The sequence below is a fragment of the Miniopterus natalensis genome, chromosome 18, assembly GCF_054644295.1.
Source record: "Miniopterus natalensis isolate mMinNat1 chromosome 18, mMinNat1.hap1, whole genome shotgun sequence".
NCBI lineage: Eukaryota > Metazoa > Chordata > Mammalia > Chiroptera > Miniopteridae > Miniopterus > Miniopterus natalensis.
The window spans coordinates 34296236-34320826 of NC_142098.1; the positions used below are offsets into that span (position 1 = coordinate 34296236).

General features: G+C 51.6%; 4 protein-coding genes across 4 annotated transcripts; 2 read left to right on the top strand and 2 right to left on the bottom strand.

Moving 5' to 3' along the window:
- Positions 1 to 1233, top strand: LOC148091056 (syncollin-like). Its single transcript, XM_087827427.1, has 2 exons — positions 1 to 395; positions 1224 to 1233. Exons 1-2 carry the CDS (start codon positions 1 to 3, stop codon positions 1231 to 1233), a joined length of 405 nt encoding a protein of 134 aa, XP_087683553.1.
- Positions 1234 to 5262: 4029 nt separating this feature from the next.
- Positions 5263 to 6697, bottom strand: LOC107534162 (interferon lambda-3-like). Its single transcript, XM_016209155.2, has 6 exons — positions 6688 to 6697; positions 6412 to 6593; positions 6034 to 6111; positions 5641 to 5784; positions 5454 to 5537; positions 5263 to 5361 (listed from the first exon to the last, which is right to left on the bottom strand). Exons 1-6 carry the CDS (start codon positions 6695 to 6697, stop codon positions 5263 to 5265), a joined length of 597 nt encoding a protein of 198 aa, XP_016064641.1.
- A 2962-nt stretch (positions 6698 to 9659) lies between these two features.
- On the bottom strand, positions 9660 to 11102 carry LOC107534143 (interferon lambda-4-like). Its single transcript, XM_087826688.1, has 5 exons — positions 10941 to 11102; positions 10455 to 10526; positions 10225 to 10368; positions 9924 to 9998; positions 9660 to 9758 (listed from the first exon to the last, which is right to left on the bottom strand). The coding sequence occupies exons 1-5, from the start codon at positions 11100 to 11102 to the stop codon at positions 9660 to 9662; spliced, it is 552 nt and encodes a 183-aa protein (XP_087682814.1).
- A 5043-nt stretch (positions 11103 to 16145) lies between these two features.
- LOC107534163 (interferon lambda-3-like) lies at positions 16146 to 17605 on the top strand. The gene is made up of 6 exons (XM_016209156.2): positions 16146 to 16155; positions 16250 to 16431; positions 16732 to 16809; positions 17084 to 17227; positions 17331 to 17414; positions 17507 to 17605. Exons 1-6 carry the CDS (start codon positions 16146 to 16148, stop codon positions 17603 to 17605), a joined length of 597 nt encoding a protein of 198 aa, XP_016064642.2.
- The last annotated feature ends 6986 nt before the right edge of the window (positions 17606 to 24591 follow it).

The window sequence follows — 24591 nt, forward strand, 5'->3', positions numbered from 1 at the left end:
ATGTCCCCGCTGTGCCCACTGCTGCTGGCCCTGGCCCTGGTGGCCATCCCCGGCGTCCGAGGCGCCTGTCCCGCAGCCGCTGACCTCAAGAACCCCGATGGGACACGGACCTGCGCCAAGGTCTACGACAAGAGCGACCCCTATTACGAGAACTGCTGCGCAGGCGCCGAGCTGTCCATAGAGCCTGGCAGGGACCTGCCCTTCCTGCCCTCTGACTGGACAAATGTCATCTCCTCCCTGGTGGTGGCCCCGCGCTGCGAGCTCACCGTGTGGTCCCGCCGCGGCAAGGCCGGCAAGACGCACAAGTTCACCGCTGGTGCCTACCCGCGCCTTGAGGAGTACCGCAGGGGCATCTTCGGCCACTGGTCCAACGCCATCTCCTCCCTCTACTGCAGGTGCCCTCCTGCCCGCCCCGTGCCCACATCCGCGGCCAGAGCTCAGGGCCCAGCCCAGGCCCCAGCCCCACCGTCCAGGCCTCAGGGCTTGTCCAGAGCCCTGAGTCCCTGGGCCCAGTCCTGGAGGTCCCCCTTCTCACCTGCACCGCTCCCCTAAGCCCATGCCCCTGGGATCTCTCAGGCCCAGTTCTGGGATTCCCACACTCAGAAGCTGACCCCGTCCCCCCCCACCTTCCTGTCCCACTCCCCCACCTGCCTACCCACAGCTGTGCTCCCCAGGGAGGGCCACTAACTCCGCAGCTGCCCAGCCTAGCCTGGGGATGCTGAGCCATCCCCTCCCTCACCTTGGAGCCCCCCCTAAGGCAGTCCCACCTCCTCCCCAAATCATCAGATCCCAGAGCTTCCCCAGGCCTCTACATCTGACCCAGACCTCGACCCCAGACCCAATTCGAGGGACACCCTATCTAGCCCTATGCTCCCTACCCACCTACACCCTCTAAGACAGCCTCAACCCCAAACCAGTCCTAAGGTCCCTGGTAAGGTTCTGGAGCCCCAAACCCAATTTGGAGGCCTCTGAGCCCACCCTGCACTCAGGTATCCAAGCTCATAGACTCTGGCTGGGACTCTCCAAACCCCCCCCCCCCGCCCACTACCCCCAGGAGCTCCAAGAGCCCCCAGCCCCAAAATCCCAGGCCAGGACTCCTAGCTCCTGAAGTTGGAGCCCAGCCCCAGCCCCCCACCTCATCTCACGTTTCTAGAGCCCCCCCCAACACCCTGGATCTCTGAGTTTCTGGCACTTCCTGGTGATAATTTTTTTTTCTGTTGCAGATGCTACTGATGCGTTAGAGGTTCCTGATCTCAGCCCCTACAGAATGATGGGCCCCTCACCTGGCCTTGTCCCTGGGGCCTGCTGAAGGCCCCAATCCCAAAGCAAGAGAGCTTTCTGCCTGCCCCCCTTCCCACCCTGCCTTTTCTGCAATATAGCCCTTATCACGTTGTCCTTGTCTGCCATCTGTGTGTTTGGGTCCACGTCCACAGAGGACGGGGGTGGGATGGGGAGACAGCAGGGTGGTCATGCCAGATCGACCCCTACCTGTGACAGTGCTGTGGTGGGCACACACCCATTGATTCTGACATGGATGTGGGTGTGCACAAAGACACATACCCACGGGAAGCATGTGTGGCCTGCAATGAAGCTGCCAGCTGATAGTTCAACACTGACATGCTCCCCCGACTTTTTGGTAGATGGCCCTTCCCTGAGTGCCACCCTGTCAGGCTTTCAGCTCAATCAAGTCCCAGCTGACATCTGACTGCAATGCCGGGAGACCCCTAGTGAGAATCACTCACCTGAGGGTGAACAGGAGACAGAGAAAGGTAAGACAGGTGAGAGGGTGCTGGCTACCTCCCCATGGATAACAATTACCAACTCTGGGCAAAATGTTTTTGAAAACCCAATTATGGCCCGGCCAGGCGTGGCTCAGCAGTTTGAGCGTCAACCTGGGATTCAGGTGATCAGGGTTCGATTCCCGGTCAGGGCACATGCCCGGGTTGCGGGCTCTATCAATGACTCTCTCATCATTGATGTTTCTGTCTCTCTCTCTCCCTCTCCTTTCCGCTCTCTGAAATCAATAAAGGTATATTTTAAAAAAAAGAAAGAAAGAAAAAAACCGAATTATAGGGTGTGCCAAAAAATGTATACATACACTTTAAATTATTATAAAGGCTGTGTTTATTAAACTACATTTCACTTTCAAAATTGAGCTATCAGCTGTTACAGTGTACTGTATATACATTTTTTGGAACACCCTGTATTTGAAGATACTGGAGAGCAACCAGAAGCAGGCAGAAACTGGAGGGAATTCCACCTTTTAAAGAACAGAACACGGTGTGAGAGTAAGTTTATATGGCTTTTCCTCTGGGACAGACCTCTATCCATGTGGCAAGGGACAGCTTGAACTCAAGCAGAAAAGCAGTTATTGACTCGAGGTATCAGATACCAAAGCTTGGGGCTGCCAGAGCAGTTGGAAATTGAGAGGAGGAAACCCAACATGGAGGGAGCTCCAGACGGAGGGGACTGAATTCAATGCACTGAAAGAAGAAAGAAAGCTGTCAAAACAAGATTCTATATCCACTGAAAATGCCCTAGAAAAGTGAAGGCAAAATAAGCTGGCTGCTCTTACCTCTGCCATTCAGTAGGAAAGGAGAAAGGTGGCAAGGGGGGCATTGCCATGACCTTCAAAGAAACAACTAACAAGGGACCCAGATCTCTTTCACTCCTATGCACTGGCCAGAACTTAGTGCCACAGGTGCAAGGATGGTTGGAAAATGCTGATTTAGTGGCGCACTGTTGGATCCATTTACAAGTCAGGGGTTCTCCAAGTAAGAGAAGGAGAGGAGAAAAAATCAGAGACAGCTAGCTGGAGTCCCTGCCACTCCTTTGTGGACAATTGGATGATTATGTGATGGCTGGAGCTGTGGCAGCCATACCATGGTCATGAGTGGAGACGGCGCTAGTACACTGAGGATGGAGGATCAGTCAGATGCAAAGCACCTAGATCCACTATGACATCATGCCCTCTAAACAAGCATTGTTCAAATGTAAATATCATGTGAGCCACATATGGAATTTTAAATTTTCTAGTAGCCACATTTAACAAGTAAAAATAAATATGTGGAATTATTTTACATATACTTTATTTGACCCAATATACCCAAAATATTATCACTTAATATATAATCAACATAAAAATTATTAGTAGTGGCATTTTACTTTTTTACAGTGAATAAAAATTCTGTACATCCATCCATCTATTTCCTAGCTTTGTCCATTGAGAGGGTGTAGAAGCAACAACATCCCTGTAGCAATTAGCCCACCTAGCACCCAGATCATGGTGTTTGTTTGTGTTTGTTAATCTTCACTGAAGGAAATTTTTTCCATTGGCTTTTAGAGAGAGTGGAAGGGAGGGAAGGAGGAGAAGAGAGACAGAGAGCGAGAGAGAGAAACACTGATGTGAGAGACACGCATCCATTGAACTTATGGTATTAAACACCATAATCTAAATAGAACCAGAGCTCCTTGGCAAAAAGGCTGGTTATGAAGCTGAGGCAGGGAAAGTACAAGATGAGCCTGGATCGTCTTAGTCCAGAAAGCAAGGAGGGGCTCAGAGGGTGATGGGCACACACTGAAAGGGCTTAGGAGCCATCTTGAAAGGGCTCCCATCGGCCTGGTCTGGGACAATTTGAGCATCAACAGAAATTCTAGCAAAGAATTATAATCCACTGAATAAAATAAGAATTCAGTGGTCCATGTTGTTATAAATCAATCGGTAAAGACATAAATGAAGGAGGGAAGCAAAGCTCTTCCTGAGAGTAGAATGCTAATGAATAAATGTAAAAAGAATGATGAAATTATTTGATAACTGACATAATATTAACAGTCAGGCAAACACCATCAGTGGACGCTAAAATGAGTGGGTCAAAGTTTGAGAAGTAACAGGTATTTGCATAGTCTCAAAGTCTCTCTACACATTTATTGTAAAGAGAAAAAGAGTCATCTTACAGCAGAGAAACTTGGCAGGCACCATCTAAAGAATTTTTAATAAATTTTTTTTAAATTCTAGGGTATATTTTATACCTAGAGCACAGCCCAACTTGCACTGGCTACATTTCAAGTGCCAGCTACATGTGGCCTATGGAGCACATTAAACAACACAGCTTTAAAAGGACCCTGCTATCCAGACTTCTCACTATGTGCAATTATAAATGTTATTAAGGCAAGTTTATTTCATGTTATTTACATATAACAATGCATCTAGGTGATCTACTCACATCCCCTTGAAGAAGCCACACACGGACACAATCACACACATACTGTGGAGGAACAAATAATGGTGCCAAGATGCCCAGCCCAGTCCCTGGAACCCGTGAATATCTTGTGTGACACGGCAAAAGGATATTACAGATGTAACTAAGCATTATAGGTGTTAAAAGAGATTGTCCTGGAATATCCTAGTGGGCCCAGTCTGAACACATAAGTCCTTAAAAGCAGAGAACTTTCTCCAGCTGGAGGAAGGAGAGAAATGTGGTGGAAGGAGAAGTCAGAGGGATTCCGGGTACAAGAAGTATTTGACACACAGCTGCTGGCTCTGACATGCAGGGGACAGAAAGAGGCTGGCAGGAGCTACGGATGGACACTCCCTGCCCGTGGGAAACGGGGACCTGGGTGACGACTGCAGGGAATAGAATTCTGCCAGCGGCTAGACTGAACATGGGGGTGAATTCTTCTGTCCTGGGGCCTCACTATAACAGTCTCGCTGAGCACACTTGGATTTCAGTCCTGGGGGACCCATAGCTGTGGATACTGACACGTGTGTATGTATGTCTGTGTGTGTTTTCATTGATTTTAGAGAGAGAAAGGGGGAGGGAGAGAGAGATAGAAACACCAATGAGAAGAGTCATTGACCGGCTGACTCCTGCAGGCCCCTGCTGGGGATGGAGCCCGAAACCCACGCATGTGCCCTGACCCTGGGACCTCTTGGTTCATGGGTCGATGCTCAACCACTGAGCCGTGCTGGCTGGATGTAAACCTCTACGGTTTTGAGAGGCTAGGTTTGCAATACCTTGTTTTGGCAACAAGAGAAAACTAATCCACACAAACACACATGCCACAGCAGAGAAAACATATTTTTCTTATTTATTTGAACAATTTTTACAAAAATTGTAAAAAAATAAATATTTTATCTTCTGTGAGTTTGATAATTCACACACATAAATAAATAAATAGTGGTTGGGTGGCAATAAATTAAGAAGAGTCAGGGATGCATAAATAAAATCTAAGTCGCTGGGACAGGTGCAGGCGGGTCTCGGGTCAGACACACAGGTCTCCATCAGCAACACATTTCAGGTCACGGGTGAGGAGGCGGAACAGGTTGAATGTGACAGAGGCTTCAAGGCAGCCACGGGACTCCTGTGAGAGGAAGGGACAGGTACAGGTCGGTGTCTGTCCATCATCGGGGCTCCTGGTGGTCCCCAGACACTGGTCACTCCCTGGGCACTCACCTTGTCCCGAGCCTCCTGGAGGCGGTGGAGCCAGTGGCGGAGGTGGCCCCGGGGCCTGGCGCCTGCTCTGGGCTGAGCTGGGAGCTGTGGGCAGAGGAGGGCGTGTGAGGAGGGCCAGGGGCAGAGGGGGACATATGGGTGGAGGGAGCCCACAGACATGGCCTGGGAGGGAGCCCAGGGCACTCACACAGGCCTGCAGATGGGAGTGGATGTGGCGCAGCATGTGAAGGGGCTGGTCTAGGATGTCCCCCAGGGTCGAGTTAGCCACAGTCGCCAGGACCTCCAGTGTGAGGTCCAGCTCAGCCTCCAAGGCCACAGGGCGCTCCCACACCTGAGGAGGGGACACAGGGACAGGTGAGGAGGGTCAGGTGAGGAGGACCCAGGAGGGAGCAGGTGAAGGGCAAGGTCAGGAGAGAGGGGACAGGGAAGGCCAATGTGGGCAGGCCAGGGGAGGAGGCCAGGGGCCTGCTGGGGGGACAGAGAGACAGGGCCAGTGAGAAGAGGCGGCGAAGGGGCCACCTCAGAGCCAGAGGAGCGGGCCCAGGTGAGGGCAGGGCTGGGCCTGACTCTCCCAACTCACCTGCAGCTGCCTCAGGTCCCGGGTCCTGGGGAAGGGGCGGGCGCTGCAGCTCCAGCTCTTCAGCAGGAGCGCCTCCTCCTGGACGGCAAGGGCACAGGTCAGCCACAGCCTGGGCTGCAGCTTGACCTCTGCAGTGGGGTTGGAGGGGGGCTAACACAGGAGCAGGGCCTTAACCCCCAAAGGATGGCAGAGGCTTCTCCCATGCAGAAGAGCCCGAGTCAGCGCCCTGCAGCCAGAGCGGGACAGAGCCCTGTGGGAAGGCTGGACCTTAGCCAGACAAGGAGGGTCCAGGTCCACCTTGAGCCACATGGAGCCCTGTGACCCACGGAGGGAGGGGGGAGGCTAGCCCACAGCAGGTGGGGCAGTGGGGACACTCACCAAGGCATCCTTGGCCCGCTTGAAGGCCTTCATCTCTTGTGGGGACAGAGACTTGAACTGGGCCATGTGGCAGCCCCTTGCACCCGGGAGCGTCCTGAGGGGCTCAGGGACAGGAACGGCTCCTGCCCCGCTCAGCACCGCGGTCAGCAGCAGCAGCACCAGCGTGCAACCCACAGTCAAGTCTGTGTTAGGGAAGGATGGACAGATGAGGGGACAGTTTCAGGGGCTGCGGGTGGAGGCTGTGGGAGGGGGTCGCGGACAATGATGGGGGCTCACCCAGCTTCATCCTGGCCTCTGGTCTTGGGTTTTTCTCAGCAGGTGGGGATCCAAGTGTCCTCTCAGAGGCTGTCACCCAGGTCTCACTCAGCCTTGTTTGGTGTCCAGACCTCAGTCTCATCTTCTGGGTCTCAGGCCGCTGCTCTGTGTGTGTCTGAACTTGCATCTCTGCTGCGATGTGAATCCTGCCTGAGCTCCCTGGTGCATCTTTTAGCCTGGACACCCGGGCAATCCCAGCTGATGTAGGAAAAGGGAAAACACACCAGCCACTAGGGGAGCCCGGGGCTGGGGAAGCCCGTGGGGGCGGGGCCTGGCGCCAGGTGAGCAGCTGGAGGGAAAGAGAAAGTGACGCAGGCTCAGGTGCACCCACTGCAGTGACGTCCTAAGAGGAGTCTCCGGAGGGGCAGCCTCAGCCCCTGATGGGAGGGGACAGAGGGACCTGTCTTTCTGCAGGATACCCCAGTGCAGGCAGGGGCTTGACTAACGTCTTTAATTGTCTAGACACAGAGGGACCCAGGAATAGGAGGCTCTGCTAGGGAACTGGGACGGGGCCAAGGACTTCAAGGGACCCTGCTCAGTTTGTGACAAACATCTTCATTCATTCACCAAGTATCACTCAGGCCCCACTTTGTGTCAGGCTCTGCTCAAGGTGCCAGGAAAAGAGCCTTGAAAAAAATCCCATAAAACAACACTTGCTGGAGCCTTTTCGTTGTTGGGGGTGCGGGCTTATCCTCACCTGAGGATATTTTTCCCATTGGTTTTCAGAAAGTGTTGAAGGGAGAGAGGAAGGGAGAGGGGCAGAGAGAGAGAGTGAAACACGGATGTGAGAGAGAGACATGAATGTGAGAATGAAACATGGATGTGAGAGTGAAAAATGGATCGCTGGCATCCCGCACCTGCCCTGGCTGTGAGTCGAGCTCAAAACCTGGGCCTGGGCCCTGACCGGCAACCTTGCCCAGCGGGCGACGCTCCAACCACTGAGCCCCACTGGCCAGGGCTCGTGGAGCTTTTTACTAGAGGGGGGGGGATGACAGGGTTAAGCACATGTACATTAGAAAAGATAACGGAAAATGAAATAACTAAAGTGGGGTCACAGCTGACCATATGAGGGGATTGCACTGACTGAGGGGGCTGAAAAATCACATTTGAGTCAAGGCTTAAAGGCAGCGAGGGGGAGCTACATGAAGATCTGAGGGGGAGCAGTCAACGCAGAAGGAAAAGAAAGACGCCCCCTCTTTGGCAACTACTGCTGTATGTGTCACCCCATCACCTAGGCTTTGCCACAGTGTAGTATTGAACCCATGATGACATCAAGGGCACAGTGTACTTTGCCTACATTTTAAATATGAAGTAACCCTGGTAGAGTGATTCATTGTTGTCATGTGTTTTAAAAATAAAGTTTTTTGAAAAAGTAAGTAAATATGGGGAAAAAATACATGGAGTCAAAGGTTAAGCGACCTGCCCAAGGTCATACAGCAAATGGGTGGTGAGGGCAGGATGTGAACCAAGTTTTCTCTGACACCCAGACAATAACCACTATACCCACCAGCTTCTGTGTAGCTACATCTCCAGGACACAGAGGTGAATTTCTTGCACAGAAGGTGCCAAGGGCTTTTTCACACTTGACTCTCACCCCAACCCCTTTTCCCATTATTCATAATTCCAGGGAGAGAGTGGACAGAATTTGGAACTCGGAATATTGAGCTCTGATGCACAAAAATACTCAAAGCCAAGAGCAGAAATGTGCCCAAGTCACCTTCCAGGGCATTGGGTAGTTTCTGTCCATTGCAGGGGCCTTAACCCAGGGGAGGGGGCATTGCATCAACAGTGAATTCTGAAAATGGACATAGGATCTCAAAATTCCTAAACTTCATTCTTGTTTTTCTTAGAGAGGAAGTTCAGTGAGGTGGTTAAGAGCATGGGCTATGGAGCTAAAGGTGTGGGATTCAGACCTGGCTCTGACCCTCACTAGCTGTGTGACCTTGGCAAAGAGCCCTGCAGTTAGCAGCAAAGATCCCCAGCCCACAGACTTGGACAAGTAAAAAAGTGCAATTGTTTGTGTATTTATGTGTGTGGTTATTTAATAGAGACCATTAATTAAGACCATCCTATGGCCTCAGCTGGAAGCTTTATACACAGAATTTCAATGGACGTTACTCCTTTTCAAGGGAAAGATAATTATGCCATTGTACAGATAACAAAACTGAGGCTCAGAGAGAAGTAATTTGCCCAGTCACACCATAATTAAGTGGCAAGGTCCAAATTGAAAGTCAAGTCACCTGATTTCTCTGGCTCAACATTTTTAACTCAAAAGTTCCCCTCAGAATAATCACAGGGGGACAATCAATGTAAATGCAAGAATATTTAATAATGGCAATAAATTAACATGGGAAGACAGAATAGCAAATTACACAGGGATTTCACAAATACAAAAGACACATGGGTAACAGAATCCAAAATACTGCAGTAACCTAAGGACTTTGGGCCCTTTCACTGCCAAATCCCTTAGGGGATGAGGCCTCCCCAGTGGGGAGATCCAAGAGTCACAGATTCATAGAATCTCCAGGCAGACTCTGAAGGTTCCAATCAGGGCGTGGGACCTGCCATGGGAGAGAGGGTCCTGGGCTTCTGGTAACCAGAGAAGTAGAAACTGGTCCATGGAAGAGGGGTCAGCGACCCAGGTGGACCCAGGACTCAAGTCTCTTCCTGCCAGACAAGGCCCCTGGAAGACCTTAGGGCAATGCATTCCCCAGAAATGTCCCTGCTTCCGGGGGACAGGTTGCTGTCCTTGGAAATGTACCCGCACTGCATCGTGCACCCAGGGCAGGCCGTCGAGGTTGGGACAGCAGAGTCTCCTGAGCGTCAGCGCCCACTGGCTGGAGACTGGCCTCAAGGACAGCGCAAGGCAGAGCTGCCCTCCAAGCCAGCGGCCTGCAAACCACGGGTTCTCTCCCAGTGGGGCCGTGGGGGGATCAGAGACAAGGTCCGGAGTGAGCCACCAGCTTCAGGTCCCATGTGAGCAGGCGCAGGAGGTTGAAGATGACGTTGGCTTGGTGGCACTGAGGAGAGCTCTGGAACCAGGGAAGGAGGCAGAGCAGGGCTGAAGCAGGAATTTCCTCCAGAGAAACCCTTTCTGTCTGCTATCAATCCATCCCCCCCCCTCCCGCCAAGGCCGGGCTCCTGGGCAGAGGACACCCCCAACCCCGCGGTCCCTGCCCTCCCCTTGCTCCACTCACAGCTCTCCGGGTTTTGGGACGCCTCCTGCGTGGCCGGAGGGGCTTCCTCGAGGATCCTGGCCGCACCAGCTGGAGCTGGAGGGGGGACAGGAGGTAAAGGACGGATGCGAAGAACCGAGTCTCCCACCGACTCCGCCCTACAGCCGCCCATCCCCAAACCAAAGCCCAGATCTGCCAACGCCAGCAGGAGCCGAATCCCGTCTGGACGGTTTGGGGACCCCGCGGGCCAGATCCCGGCGGCCTGGCGGGGGGGCCGGAGAGCACGGAGGAACGAGGTGTGAGGGGCGTGGGGGACACTCACACATGCCGCCACGTCCCTCCTCGCGGCCACCAGCAGCTCCAGGGTCTGGGCGACGCCGGGGAACAAATCAGGGCGGGGCAGGCTGCTCAGCACGTCCTGGGCGTCGGAGAGGCCCCGGGCCACCAGGCGGAGGCGCGCGCACGACTGCGGGGAGGCGGTGGAGTTACAGACCGCGGCCCCCCGGCCCCGGGCCCCGGCCCCCGACCCCCGCTCCAGCCCGCGGGCCTCACCGACGGCGGCGGGGGATTCCTCCTTGGGCGGAAGGAGCAGTTGCGTGGCCCCCAGCTCAGTGTCTCTTCCTCCTGGAGGGGACAATGGACGGGGTGAGGTTGGGCCTCCTCGCTGGCGCCCCTGAAGCGCTGGGGTGTCGGGGTTTCCTGGACGTGGACCGGGACTGACAGGTACGGTCGCGCAGCTTGTGCACTGAACCCCGGAGCTCTCGGGGGCGTGGTCGCCGAGCGACATGATCCCTTGGGGAGCTTGCACCCCGACGTGAGCCGAGTCCGCCCAGAGGGGGCGCCCTTTTGTGACCGGCAGGTAGGCAGTTTCTGCGTTTATGATGCTGGCGGCTGGGAAGGTCTTGTGGTCAGAAATCGGGACCCTGAGGTCCGAGATGGGCGTGCTGGCCGCTGGGATGCCAGGGCCCCTGGGACAGGGCCAGCATCTTGTACCCAGAGGCCCAGCGTCCCCGGCCCTGGGGCCTGGGCATCACTCACGTAGTGGTCCCTCAGCGCCCTGACGGCGGCCAGCGCCCTGGGCTCCAGCCAGCGGTAGTGCGAGAGGAGGCAGCGCCTGGGTTCAGCCAAGCCGGTGTCCACCACCATGCCCACGGTCACCAAGACCCACAAGGACACTGCGGCTGTGCCACTTGGTCCCATCTCTGCCCCTGCAGGAAACGAGGGACTCAGGGAGGCCGAGGGGGAGGCCTGGAGTCCAGCCCCTGCCCCTGGTTAGACTGGCAGAGGGACGGATCTCAGGGCGCTGGGATGAGCACCCCCAGCGGAGAGAGGCACTGGGCCTGAGACCCCCCTTCCCTCAGCCTCTCCCTCACTGCTCACCTGCAATGTGCCCTCGGCGCCTCGTGCTGGAGCGGGGCCTGCCTTCCACTGTCCTCTGCAAAATGTCCAGAGTGGCGCCCACCCTCGACAGCACTGCCTGCACCCTCCATGGTGGCTTTTATGTGCCAGGCTGATGAGCAGCTGGGCTTCCCCGGTCAGGTGAAGTTTTCCAAACATCAGCGCTGGCCCCTGGCCCAGTGGGATGCTGGCCTGGGCGCAAGGACTTTACCCTGGTCCCACGGTGCCAGCGATGGCTCTGCCCCAAATCTCTATCCTCAGGCAAGTGCTTGTTTCTGTTTTCTGGACATGTGTTTCTTTTCTGCCTCTGTTTTTCTTTTGCACTCTAGGAATGAACTGAAAACACACCAATTGGTAGAGGTGCCCGGGCAGACATCTGCCTGGGGGGTTCATACTGGGAGTTTCCAGTGCTCTCGCTTTCATTACACCCTCGTCTGTCTCTTTCTGTTTTCTGTCTTCCTTTCTCTGCATGAATATTCCTCCTTCTATTCTCTCTGGTGTTGCCTCATCTGAGTCTTTGACAAACTTGCTCTGACTTCCATAGTCTGTTATTAAATGGTATTTATTCCTTTCCCAACTAACCACTTAACCATAGACACCCATCCTGAGCAGAGTATTGCTGGGCAGTCCCATGGTGCGTGAGCGCCATAGCGTGCCCTGACTCACGCCGATGGTGCAGCCCACACGCACCTCATTGGCACCGTACAGCCTCTTGCTCCTAGGCTCCAAACCTGGACAGCATGTTACTGTATTGAATATTGTAGGCAACTGCAATACAATGGTACAGTGGTTTTCTATGTACAGTAAAAATATGGTATAAAAAGGTGAAAAGTATGGCGCACCTGTACAGGGCACTTACCATGAAGGGAACTTGCAGGAGTCAAGCGAGTGAGTCAGCGAGTGAGTGGTGAGGGAATGTGAAGTTCCCAGGACATCACTGTTCACTACTGTAGACTTTACTGGAGAACTGCAAGCTCAGGCTACACTAAGTTTATTAGAAATATTTTTTTTGGCCCAGGCCAGTTTGGCTCAGAGCATCGGCCCTCAGACTGAAGGGTCCTGGGTTTGATTCCAGCCAAGGGCGTGTACCTCAGTTGCAGGCTCAATCACTGGCCACAGTTGCGGTGCGTACAGGAGGTAATCTATTGATGTGTCTCTCTCTCTCTCTCCCCACCTTCCACCATCTCTAAAAAGCAATGGAAAAAGTACTTTCTTGCTAATCACAAAAGGGCGCCCCCTCTAGGCAGACTGGGCTCACATGGGGTGCAGTGCTCCGCTAGGGGTGCATTTCAGCCCCACTCACAGGGCCTTTGGGAAGCCCAGGCCATGCTAAGAAGCCTGTCCAGCCCTGAGTTGTTCCCCGGTGTCATCCCAACCCTGGAGCTGCTGGCGGCCGAAAGGAAGGAAGTGGTGGCATGCGTGAGTGTCCCCAGCACATGGACCCTCCACCCCCACCAGCTTGCTCTGCGCTCTCCCGCCCCACAGCTAGGCAGCCTGATTCGCGATCTGGCCCCCTGAGCCCCAAACCCGCCCAGAAACAAAGCCGGTCCTCCTGGCATCCGAAGATCTGGGCTGAGAAGCTGTGTCCTTCACCTCCTTCGTTTACCTCCTGTCCCCCTCCAGCTTGAGCTGGTGCGTCCAGGATCCTCGAGGAATTCCCTCCTGCCACTTAGGAGGTGTCCCAAAACACAGAGACCCGGTAGACCACGGGGGGGGGGGAGGTGTCTGTGGTGGAGCCCTACGGGGGCTGAGGATTGATTGATGCCTGAGTGAGGGGTTTTCTTGGGAGGAAATTCCTGCCTCAGCACCACTCTGCCTCATTCCCTGTTTCCAGGACTCGCCTCTGTGCCATGAAGCCACAGTTATCTTCAACCTCCTGCACCTGCTCACATGGAACCTGAAGCTGGTGGCTCACTCCAGACTTTGTCTCTGATCTGGAGGCAGCTCTGTGGGGACCTGTGGCTTTGCAGGCAGGTGGCAGCCAGGGCAGCTCTGTGTTGCGCTTTCCTCGAGGCAGGTCTCCAGCCAGCGGGCGCTGAGCTCAGGAGACTCTGCCGCTGCTGGCCTGACCTCAATGGCCTGCACTGGGTGCAAGATGAAGCAGGGATACCTTTCCAGTGATGACAACCTGTCCCCCGGAAGCAGGGACATTTCTGGGGAATGCATTGCCCTAAGGTCTTCCAGGGGCCTTGTCTGGCAGGAAGAGACTTGAGTCCTGGGTCCACCTGGGTCGCTGACCCCTCTTCCATGGACCAGTTTCTACTTCTCTGGTTACCAGAAGCCCAGGACCCTGTCTCCCATGGCAGGTCCCACGCCCTGATTGGAACCTTCAGAGTCTGCCTGGAGATTCTATGAATCTGTGACTCTTGGATCTCCCCACTGGGGAGGCCTCATCCCCTAAGGGATTTGGCAGTGAAAGGGCCCAAAGTCCTTAGGTTACTGCAGTATTTTGGATTCTGTTACCCATGTGTCTTTTGTATTTGTGAAATCCCTGTGTAATTTGCTATTCTGTCTTCCCATGTTAATTTATTGCCATTATTAAATATTCTTGCATTTACATTGATTGTCCCCCTGTGATCATTCTGAGGGGAACTTTTGAGTTAAAAATGCTGAGCCAGAGAAATCAGGTGACTTGAGTTTCAATTCAGACCCTGCCACTTAATTATGGTGGGACTGGGCAAATTACTTCTCTCTGAGCCTCAGTTTCCTCATCTGTATAATGGCATAATTATCTTTCCCTTGAAAATGAGTAATGTCCATTGAAATCCTGTGTATAAAGCTTCCAGCTGAGGCCATAGGATGGTCTTATTTAATGGTCTCTATTAAATAACCACACACATAAATACACAAACAATTGCACTTTTTTATTTGTCCAAGTCTGTGGGCTGGGGATCTTTGCTGCTAACTGCAGGGCTCTTTGCCAAGGTCACACAGCTAGTGAGGGTCAGAGCCAGGTCTGAATCCCACATCTTTAGCTCCATAGCCCATGCTCTTAACCACCTCACTGAACTTCCTCTCTAAGAAAAACAAGAATGAAGTTTAGGAATTTTGAGATCCTATGTCCATTTTCCGAATTCGCTATTGGTGCAATGCCTCCTCCCCTGGGTTAAGGCCCCTGCAATGGACAGAAACTGCCCAATGCCCTGGGAGGTGACTTGGGCACATCCCTTTTCTTGGCTTTGAGCATTTTTGTGCATCAGAGCTCAATTTTCCCAGTTCCAGATTCTGTCCACTCTCTCCCTGGAATTATGAATAATGGGAAAAGGGGTTGGGGTGAGAGCCAAGTGTGAAAAAGCCCTTGGCACCTTCTGTGCAAGAAATTCACCTCTGTGTCCTGGAGATGTAGCTACACAGAAGCTGGTGGGTATAGTGGTTATTGTCTGGGTTTCAGAAAAAACTTGGTTCACATCCTGCCCTTACCACCTATTTGCTGTGTGACCTTGGGCTGGCCTCTTAAGATCTCTGAGTCCCTGTATTGCATTTCTTATTTATTTATTTATTTATTTATTTATTTATTTATTTATTTATTTATTTATTGTTTATTATTTTAAGAAACTGACTTTCTAAAAAAATTTATTGATTGATTTTTTGGGATAGAGCGAGAGAGAGAGAGAAACGTAGACTTGTTGCTCCACCCAGCTGTGTATTCATTGGTTGATTGTTGCATGGGCTCTGACAGACCAAACACAAACCTCGGTATATGGGAAGGATGCTCTAAGCAACTGAGCAACGGCCAGCGGTAGAGACTCTATTTTTAAAACATGTCCTAACACTAAGCTTCAGGCGGGTTCTACAAACGTTATTCCATATTTTAAATGTAGGCAAAGTACAGTGTGCCTTTGATGTTACTGCAGGTTCAATACCACACTGTGGCAAAGCCTCGGTGATGGGGTGACACATACAGCACTTGCCAAAGAGGGGACGTCTTTCTTTTCCTTCTGTGTTCACTGCTCCCGCTCAGACCTTCACGTAGCTCCCCCTCACTGCCTTTAAGTCTTGGCTCAAATGTGGTTCTTCAGGCCGTCAGTCAGTGCACCCCCCTCCTACACTCTGCTCCCACCTCACTTGAGCGCTTTCCTTTTCTGTCACCTGCTGTGACATACACCACGCAGACCCCTCCCTCCCACTCTCCCTTTCTCCTCTCTAGTAAAAGGCTCCAGCAAGTGTTGTTTTATGGGATTTTTTTCAAGGCTCTTTTCCTGGCACCTTGAGCAGAGCCTGACACAAAGTGGGGCCTGAGTAATACTTGGTGAATGAATGAAGATGTTTGTCACAAACTGAGCAGGGTCCCTTGAAGTCCTTGGCCCCGTCCCAGTTCCCTAGCAGAGCCTCCTATTCCTGGGTCCCTCTGTGTCTAGACAATTAAAGACGTTAGTCAAGCCCCTGCCTGCACTGGGGTATCCTGCAGAAAGACAGGTCCCTCTGTCCCCTCCCATCAGGGGCTGAGGCTGCCCCTCCGGAGACTCCTCTTAGGACGTCACTGCAGTGGGTGCACCTGAGCCTGCGTCACTTTCTCTTTCCCTCCAGCTGCTCACCTGGCCCCAGGCCCCGCCCCCACGGGCTTCCCCAGCCCCGGGCTCCCCTAGTGGCTGGTGTGTTTTCCCTTTTCCTACATCAGCTGGGATTGCCCGGGTGTCCAGGCTAAAAGATGCACCAGGGAGCTCAGGCAGGATTCACATCGCAGCAGAGATGCAAGTTCAGACACACACAGAGCAGCGGCCTGAGACCCAGAAGATGAGACTGAGGTCTGGACACCAAACAAGGCTGAGTGAGACCTGGGTGACAGCCCCTGAGAGGACACTTGGATCCCCACCTGCTGAGAAAAACCCGAGACCAGAGGCCAGGATGAAGCTGGGTGAGCCCCCATCATTGTCCGTGACCCCCTCCCACAGCCTCCACCCGCAGCCCCTGAAACTGTCCCCTCATCTGTCCATCCTTCCCTAACACAGACTTGACTGTGGGTTGCACGCTGGTGCTGCTGCTGCTGACCGCGGTGCTGAGCGGGGCAGGAGCCGTTCCTGTCCCTGAGCCCCTCAGGACGCTCCCGGGTGCAAGGGGCTGCCACATGGCCCAGTTCAAGTCTCTGTCCCCACAAGAGATGAAGGCCTTCAAGAGGGCCAAGGACGCCTTGGTGAGTGTCCCCACTGCCCCACCTGCTGTGGGCTAGCCTCCCCCCTCCCTCCGTGGGTCACAGGGCTCCATGTGGCTCAAGGTGGACCTGGACCCTCCTCGTCTGGCTAAGGTCCAGCCTTCCCACAGGGCTCTGTCCCGCTCTGGCTGCAGGGCGCTGACTCGGGTTCTTCTGCGTGGGAGAAGCCTCTGCCATCCTTTGGGGGTTAAGGCCCTGCTCCTGTGTTAGCCCCCCTCCAACCCCACTGCAGAGGTCAAGCTGCAGCCCAGGCTGTGGCTGACCTGTGCCCTTGCCGTCCAGGAGGAGGCGCTCCTGCTGAAGAGCTGGAGCTGCAGCGCCCGCCCCTTCCCCAGGACCCGGGACCTGAGGCAGCTGCAGGTGAGTTGGGAGAGTCAGGCCCAGCCCTGCCCTCACCTGGGCCCGCTCCTCTGGCTCTGAGGTGGCCCCTTCGCCGCCTCTTCTCACTGGCCCTGTCTCTCTGTCCCCCCAGCAGGCCCCTGGCCTCCTCCCCTGGCCTGCCCACATTGGCCTTCCCTGTCCCCTCTCTCCTGACCTTGCCCTTCACCTGCTCCCTCCTGGGTCCTCCTCACCTGACCCTCCTCACCTGTCCTCTCATGTGCAGCTCTCACCTGTCCCTGTGTCCCCTCCTCAGGTGTGGGAGCGCCCTGTGGCCTTGGAGGCTGAGCTGGACCTCACACTGGAGGTCCTGGAGACTGTGGCTAACTCGACCCTGGGGGACATCCTGGACCAGCCCCTTCACATGCTGCGCCACATCCACTCCCATCTGCAGGCCTGTGTGAGTGCCCTGGGCTCCCTCCCAGGCCATGTCTGTGGGCTCCCTCCACCCATATGTCCCCCTCTGCCCCTGGCCCTCCTCACACGCCCTCCTCTGCCCACAGCTCCCAGCTCAGCCCAGAGCAGGCGCCAGGCCCCGGGGCCACCTCCGCCACTGGCTCCACCGCCTCCAGGAGGCTCGGGACAAGGTGAGTGCCCAGGGAGTGACCAGTGTCTGGGGACCACCGGGAGCCCCGATGATGGACAGACACCGACCTGTACCTGTCCCTTCCTCTCACAGGAGTCCCGTGGCTGCCTTGAAGCCTCTGTCACATTCAACCTGTTCCGCCTCCTCACCCGTGACCTGAAATGTGTTGCTGATGGAGACCTGTGTGTCTGACCCGAGACCCACCTGCACCTGTCCCAGCGACTTAAATTTTATTTATGCATCCCCGACTCTTCTTAATTTATTGCCACCCAACCACTATTTATTTATTTATGTGTGTGAATTATCAAACTCACAGAAGATAAAATATTTATTTTTCTACTTTTTGTACAAATTGTGCAAATAAACAATGAGGACAAGATGCTGTTTGTGCTGTGGGATGTGTGTGCTTGTGTGGATTGGATCTTCGGGGTTGGTCTGGAGGAGACCCGATTCGTGCGCCCACTGTGGTGCTGACCCACGCGCCCTGGACCAGCCTTAGTTCCCCAAATGCCTCCTCTGAGGGTCTGTGAATTTCTGACCCGACTTGAGTAGGTGTGATTTCTGAGGCCTTTGGGGAACATAGATGTCGAAGATCCCAGTTGCAGTCCCGCGCCACTTAACCACGGGGTTTTGTTCTGAGAAATGCCCCATTAGGCGATTCTGCCCTGTGGGGACATCACAGCGCGCGTTTCCCACGGAGAGATGCGCGGCCCGCACGCGCCTCCGCTGTATGGTAGAGCCCACTGCCCCCGGGCTCAAGCCCGCACCGCAGGTCACTGTGCTGAGTCCTGGAGGCAGGGGTCACACAATGGTGAGTATTTGTGCATCTAAACACAGCAAAGGCACAGTAAAAATATGGTATAAAAGATAACAAATGGTTCACCTGTACAGGGCACGTGCCAGGAAGGGAGCCTGCGGGACTGAAGTTGGTCTGGGTGAGTCAGTGAGTGAGGCGCGAGGGAATGTGAAGGCCGGGACACTACTGTCCTCTACTGTGGACTTTAGGAAGTCTGCACATTTAGGCCACACTAATGTATAAAACAACACGATATTAAATCAAGCACAAGAGAAAATGGTGCAATCAAGACACATGGTAAACACGGGATGTGCGAGGCTGCTGCCGGGGTAACACGCAGACTGTTCTACAGGAAACTCTTTTATGTAGGTTGAAGGAGTGCATCTAAAATAATGATAAAAAGTACAGTAAATGCCAAAACAGAAAGGGAGTCATTTACTATCAAGTATTATGTACAATACACAATTGTATGTGCTACACTTTGATTGATTGAGAAAACATATTTTTTAAAAAAAGAAACAGGATAGTCACATAGTCTCCAGTATCACCCCACAGGTGACCTAGAAGGAAGGAAGGAAACCTTTACAATGGAGAAATCTTGTTATGCCAGCTGCAGCCTCAGGCATCCTGTGTTTACTATGTCTCTTTGGAAACCCAGTCTCGAAAAAGACAAACTCACATCACGTTCTCATGAATGCGGTGCACTGAGGACACAGTATCATCTATGAATTACTCTCTCTTTTAAAAAATACATCTTTATTGATTTCAGAGAGGAAGGGAGAGGGAGAGAGAAACATCAATGATGAGAGTCATGAATCGGCTGCCTCTTGCACGCCCCCTGCTGGGGATCGAGCCCGCAACCCGGGCCTGTGCCCTGACCAGGAATCCAACCTCAGTCTCCGGGATCCTAGCTCAGTGCTCAACCGCTGAGCCACCCTGGCTGGACTATGAATTATTCTTGACAAAAGTGTTTAAACTGAATTTAAATTATTAAAAAAAGAATCAAACAAAACAAAAAGGCGTGGAACTGCTCCAGACCAAAGGACAGAAAAAGTTATGACATTGACATCTAACTGCAATGCACCATCTTGATTGTATTGGATTCTGAATTTGAAAAAGTACATATTTTTAAAGGACAAAGCTATTGTTGGTATAACTGGATAAATTTGAATGTGGAGTACATGTTACATAATATAGTGTTGCTACAGTTACTATAATGTTCAAGTTTTGGAGTATTGTGATTTATGTAGGATAAGGCCCTTGTTTTGAGGTTCATAGGAAGTATTTAGTCTGCGGTATTGTGATGCCCGCAACTTACTTTCAAGCGGGAGAGAGAGAGAAAGGGAGGCGAAATATTAACACTGGCGCATCTAGGTGAAGGAAATGTGAGTGTTCATTGTACTAACTTTTCTGTAAGAGTGAAAATTTTTGAAATAAAAAAATTGGGAGTAAATCAGTAAGTATTTCTTTTTAAAACTTCTACCATGTTCCAAAAGTTACATTTTTTTCTGTTCCTTAGAGTATTAGCCAGGGGTACATTCAACAATTCATTCAACACTCACTGAGTGCCTATTGTATGGTAGGCACCGGGTAAGTAAACAGGGGTGAACAAAACACAAAAACCCTCGTTCTCATAGAAATGACACTCTAGCAAAAAAGTCAGCCTGACATTTCTGTTTTTCTCCACACCGACACCCTCCCCATTTGGCTATAGGTGTGTGGCAAAGATTACTAGTGACCTAAACTATATTCATTCTCCACTTCTTTAATAACACTACTTTGATTTAACTGCAGGTGGCAACGCGCTCGCTAAAGGATATTTACCAGCCTTCCTTGCAGCTAGAGTAGCTAAGACAAAAGAAGCTCAAGTATTTGGGTGGGGCTTCCAGGAAAGTTTCTTATAGGAAATAGCCTACAGACAGGTGCCTTTATGCCCTTAACTCCTTCCATGTAATTTCTGCTTTGAATATGACTTGGGCTCCAACGGCCACAGTGAACCAAGAAATCATCTTGAGAATAGAGCTTGTGCGCTGAGATTGGCAGAGCAGAAGACCGAACGGAGCCTGGATCCCTGGTAATCTGCAGGGCTGAAATACTAGCCCTACCTCTGGATTTGTTTTACATGGGAGAGAAATGAACCTGTTTCTAGTAGCTGGTCTCTGTTCTAACAGTCCAATATCATTCACAACAGACAGGAGAGCAATTAGGAACACCAAAAAATTAGCCAGAGGTGATGGGGGAAAGCGATAATGATGGCCATTGTTTATCTCCATGCCTGGCATTAACTTAAGAATTTTGCATGCATAATCTTCAGAACAACCTTATGAAATAGATGAATATCAACCCATTTTACAGGTGAAGACACTGAGGTACAGAGAAGTTGAGTCATTTGGCCAAAGTCACACAATTAACAAATGGTGGAGCCAGTCTATGACCCAGGCCATCTGGCACCTCAGCCCATTCTCATACAGCAAACTACACGGCCTTGCAAACAAGAGGGAGCCCTGGGGCAGTGTGATGGACTTACCTGGGTGGCCCTGATGATCCATTCCTCCCAGAAGCCCCAGTGTGGTCTCCTCCTACACTGATGGTATCTTGCCCATGTGACTGGCTTTGGTCAATGGAGTATTAATGCAGAAATTCGATCAGTGCTTGTGTAGTAGGGCCTGGGCTCTTGCAAATGCTCTCACCACCATAAAAGGAAGCCCAGCCAAGACCACGGAATGATAAAAAGCCACCAGGAAAGACACACCCACCTATAGAAGCATCCCAGCTTCCCAAGTACCCAGTCAGCTCACCAGCTGATTGCAGCCTCCTGAGTGAGCACAGGAGAGACCAGGAGAAGAACCACTCAGTCAACATTCAGAATATTGAGAAATAAGAAATCATCATTGTTTTTATTTACCAAGTTTTGCGGTCATTTGTCATGAATCAGTAAATCAACGGAAACAGGAAGACAGAGATATAGGAAGTGACCTGAGGAAACATAAAGAAAAGAGACAATTAAATTTCTTAACTATTTATTGAAGCCCCATGTCCCATCAGTCCCAGGGAAGCTGGGGTGGGGGGAGGAAGTCAGAATGTCCAAGGAATCAGACAGTCCCTGCCCTCAAGGACCTCACATTCTCTGGTCTCAGAAGATTCCTTCTAGACTCTACCTATCAGATGCATCCACATAATCTTGGGTCAAAAGTGAGCCATGCCTGGCCAGTGTGGCTCAGTGGTTGAGGGTCAACCAATGAACCAAGAGGTCACGGGTTGGATTCCCGGTCAGGGCACATGCTGGGGTTTCAGCCTCAGTCCCCAGTAGGGGGCGTGCAGGAGACAGCTGATCAATGTTTCTCTCATGGATGTTTTTCTCTCTCTATCCCTCTCTCTTCCTTTCCCTAAAATCAATAATTTTTTTCAAGTGAGCCACTTTTCCAGTGGTGACCTCCCCACACACACTCTGCTCACTAAGGATCTCCTTCATCCATCTCCAGAAGAGAAGAGAAAACACAAAGAGGAGCGCCCGGTGCAGAGCCCCAGCTCCAACTTCACGGATGTGAAATGCCCAGGATGCTATAAAATCACCACCGTCTTTAGCCGGACAGTGGTTCTGTGTGCTGGCTGCTCCACTGTGCTGTCAGCCTCAGGAGGAAAAGCAAGGGGGACAGAGGAGGTTCCTTCTGAAGGAAGCAGCACTCAGAGCACCTGAATGGAGATGGGTGGAGAACCACCCCAATAAACACATTGTGGGCTTTTTCAAAAGTGGGCCACAATGCCCAAGAGAAATAAAAACATATATCCACATAAACACTGGCACACAAACATTCATCACAGCATTCCTCATAATAGCCAATGAATGGAAACGACTTCAAAGTCGGCCGGCTGATAAGTGGATAAACAATATGTGTTACATCCACACGATGGAATTTATCAGCCGTAGAAAGGAACAAAGCACCGGCACGCGCTACAACATGGATGAACCTTAAAACATTATACCAAGAGAAAGAAGCCAGACGTAAAAGGCCACATACTGTAGGATTCCATTTGCATGAAATATCCAGAATGGACAAATCCATAGAGACAGAAATGAATTCGTGGCTGCCTTGAGCTGGGTTCAGGAAGGGGGTAGGAAGAAATGAGGGGTGACTGCTAAAACATATAGGATTCCTTTTTGGGGAGAAGAAAATATTCTAAAATTGATTGTGGCGGTGGCTTCACAACGCTGTGACTATATTAAAATCCATTGAATTGTACACTTTAAATGGGGGAGTTATATGGTATGTGAATTGTATTCGATAAAGCCATTACCAAAAAATATATAATACCATGTCAGGTAGGATTATGAAGTACCAAATACACAAGACAGGCTTGAGTATGAGGCCTGGCTTTCCTGCTTACAAACCGTTAGACCTTGAGGAGGTTGCTTCGCTTTGCTGATCCTCAGCTTTCTCATCTATAAATTGGGATAAAAATAATACCCTACTTCATGGAGTGACTGTGAGAATTAAATGAAGCAGATAACAGTAGCTGGGAGATAATACACGCTCGATAAATGTTGGGCTTCGTTGTTAAAAAAAAAAAAGTGAACCACAAGAGGAAATGTCCACGAAAATGGAAAACAGTCAGCTAGTGGCCTCTGTGATAGAAGCCTCTGATTTTTGGGGGAGATTGTGAAGGAGCACCCTGGAGTCTGGCCCTGACCATCAGAGGTTCTGAGCAGCCAATACAGGGGTTTTGCTCCCCAGAGAGGCTCTTGTGGTGTGTTTGGGTATTTTCCCAGGTTATTAGCGTTATAATCTACCTCTCTGATAATCTATGTTCTTGGCAACTAAGAGCCCTGATGGATACAGGCAGGAAGGGTACAAGGCACTTGCCCTTTATGCACCACTGTCATCGGTATTTCTTATAGGGTGTTTGGGACAACTCATCCAAGCCCATCCTCTTTGTTCTGGCACCCCCAAAACCCTACATGTGCCTGTGTCCCCTAAGATTCCAAGAAAGGCTTCCACCATGCCCCAGTTTCTTCAAAAACATCTGGGTGAGGTTTTTGAACATCACAAAAAGTAGGGGTGACTCAGGGGAACTTCCCCCCCTCCCATCACTCTGTGGGTTCTAAGGATTTGCTAGTCAATGGATCTCTTTCCAAAAATCCAGCCTCCATGCTCTAGCCTCCTTTCTGTTTCTCTTTCAGATTCAGTCTCTCTGTCATCTCCTGGCCGCCGCCCACCTGGACTTCCCCAATCCTGCCCAAACCTTGTGGCAAATTCCAAATTCAGGTGGTATATTTGCTTTACTTACATAAACCGAGATTGTCCCTCTGGCCAACCCAGTGGTTCACGGCCTTCCTTGCTTTACAATCACCAGGGGAACTCTAAAGATAACAAAGTCTGGGCTGCAGTCCCAGAGATGTGATTGGTCTCATTCCACTCTATCAGTGGTTCTCAAATGTTGAGGTGTATCCCAATCAGCTGGAGCTCTTGCTAACACAAAGGTGGCTGGACCCCACAACCAGGATTTCTGACTCGATAGCTCAGAGAACTTGCATTTCTAACAAGTTCCCGGGTGCAGCAGATGCAGCTGTTCCAAGGCGCACACTGAGAACTGCTGCTCTGGACCGAGACGCAGTAACATGTAATAGTTCAAACTCTTGTTTCTCAGCTTGAGCCGCAGACCTTTGGCATCACGTTGGGAGAGTATTGGAAATGTAGAATCTCAGGCCCTGCCTCCAACCCACTGAATCCGAAATCTGCATTTTAACCAATCCCCAGGTGATCTGTACACATGTTAAAGTTTAAGGAACATGGGGTTCGATCTCAGTTCTGCTGATTATTAACTGCGAGCTTTGGAAGCAGCTTCTCCAGGTCTCAGTTACCTCATCTATAGAATGAGGGTAATATATAAGGTCATAGTAAGGATTAAATGAGTTCACATGAATATAGCAGTGCCTGGAATAGGATATGCACTGTTGACATAAGAGAAGTCCAAACCCGTAGAGAATTTCTGGAAGAGTTTATTTGGACCAAACTGGGGGCATATGCCAGGGAGCAAGATCTAAAATACTCCAGAGAACAAGTTTTGCAGTTTCTTTCATGCATTGGAAATTAAGGAGGAGATGTAAGGAAGATTTCATGAGGGTGGGAGAAAGCAAGGTGGGGATTGGATTACAGGATAGTCAACAAGGTTATGTGCTCTCTTGAGGGTGTTACACTTCCCAGGGGTCTAAAAACGAGGAATTTCAAAGATGTGGTAACCTAGATGCACAGAAACAATGGACAGGGCTTTCCTAAGGCAAAGATAAATCTTTTACTATAAAAGTTATATGCCTGAGGCGTGACTACCTACCTTGACTTGCCCAGTTAGTCATTTATGATCAAATCACCCTGTGAGGTTCCTT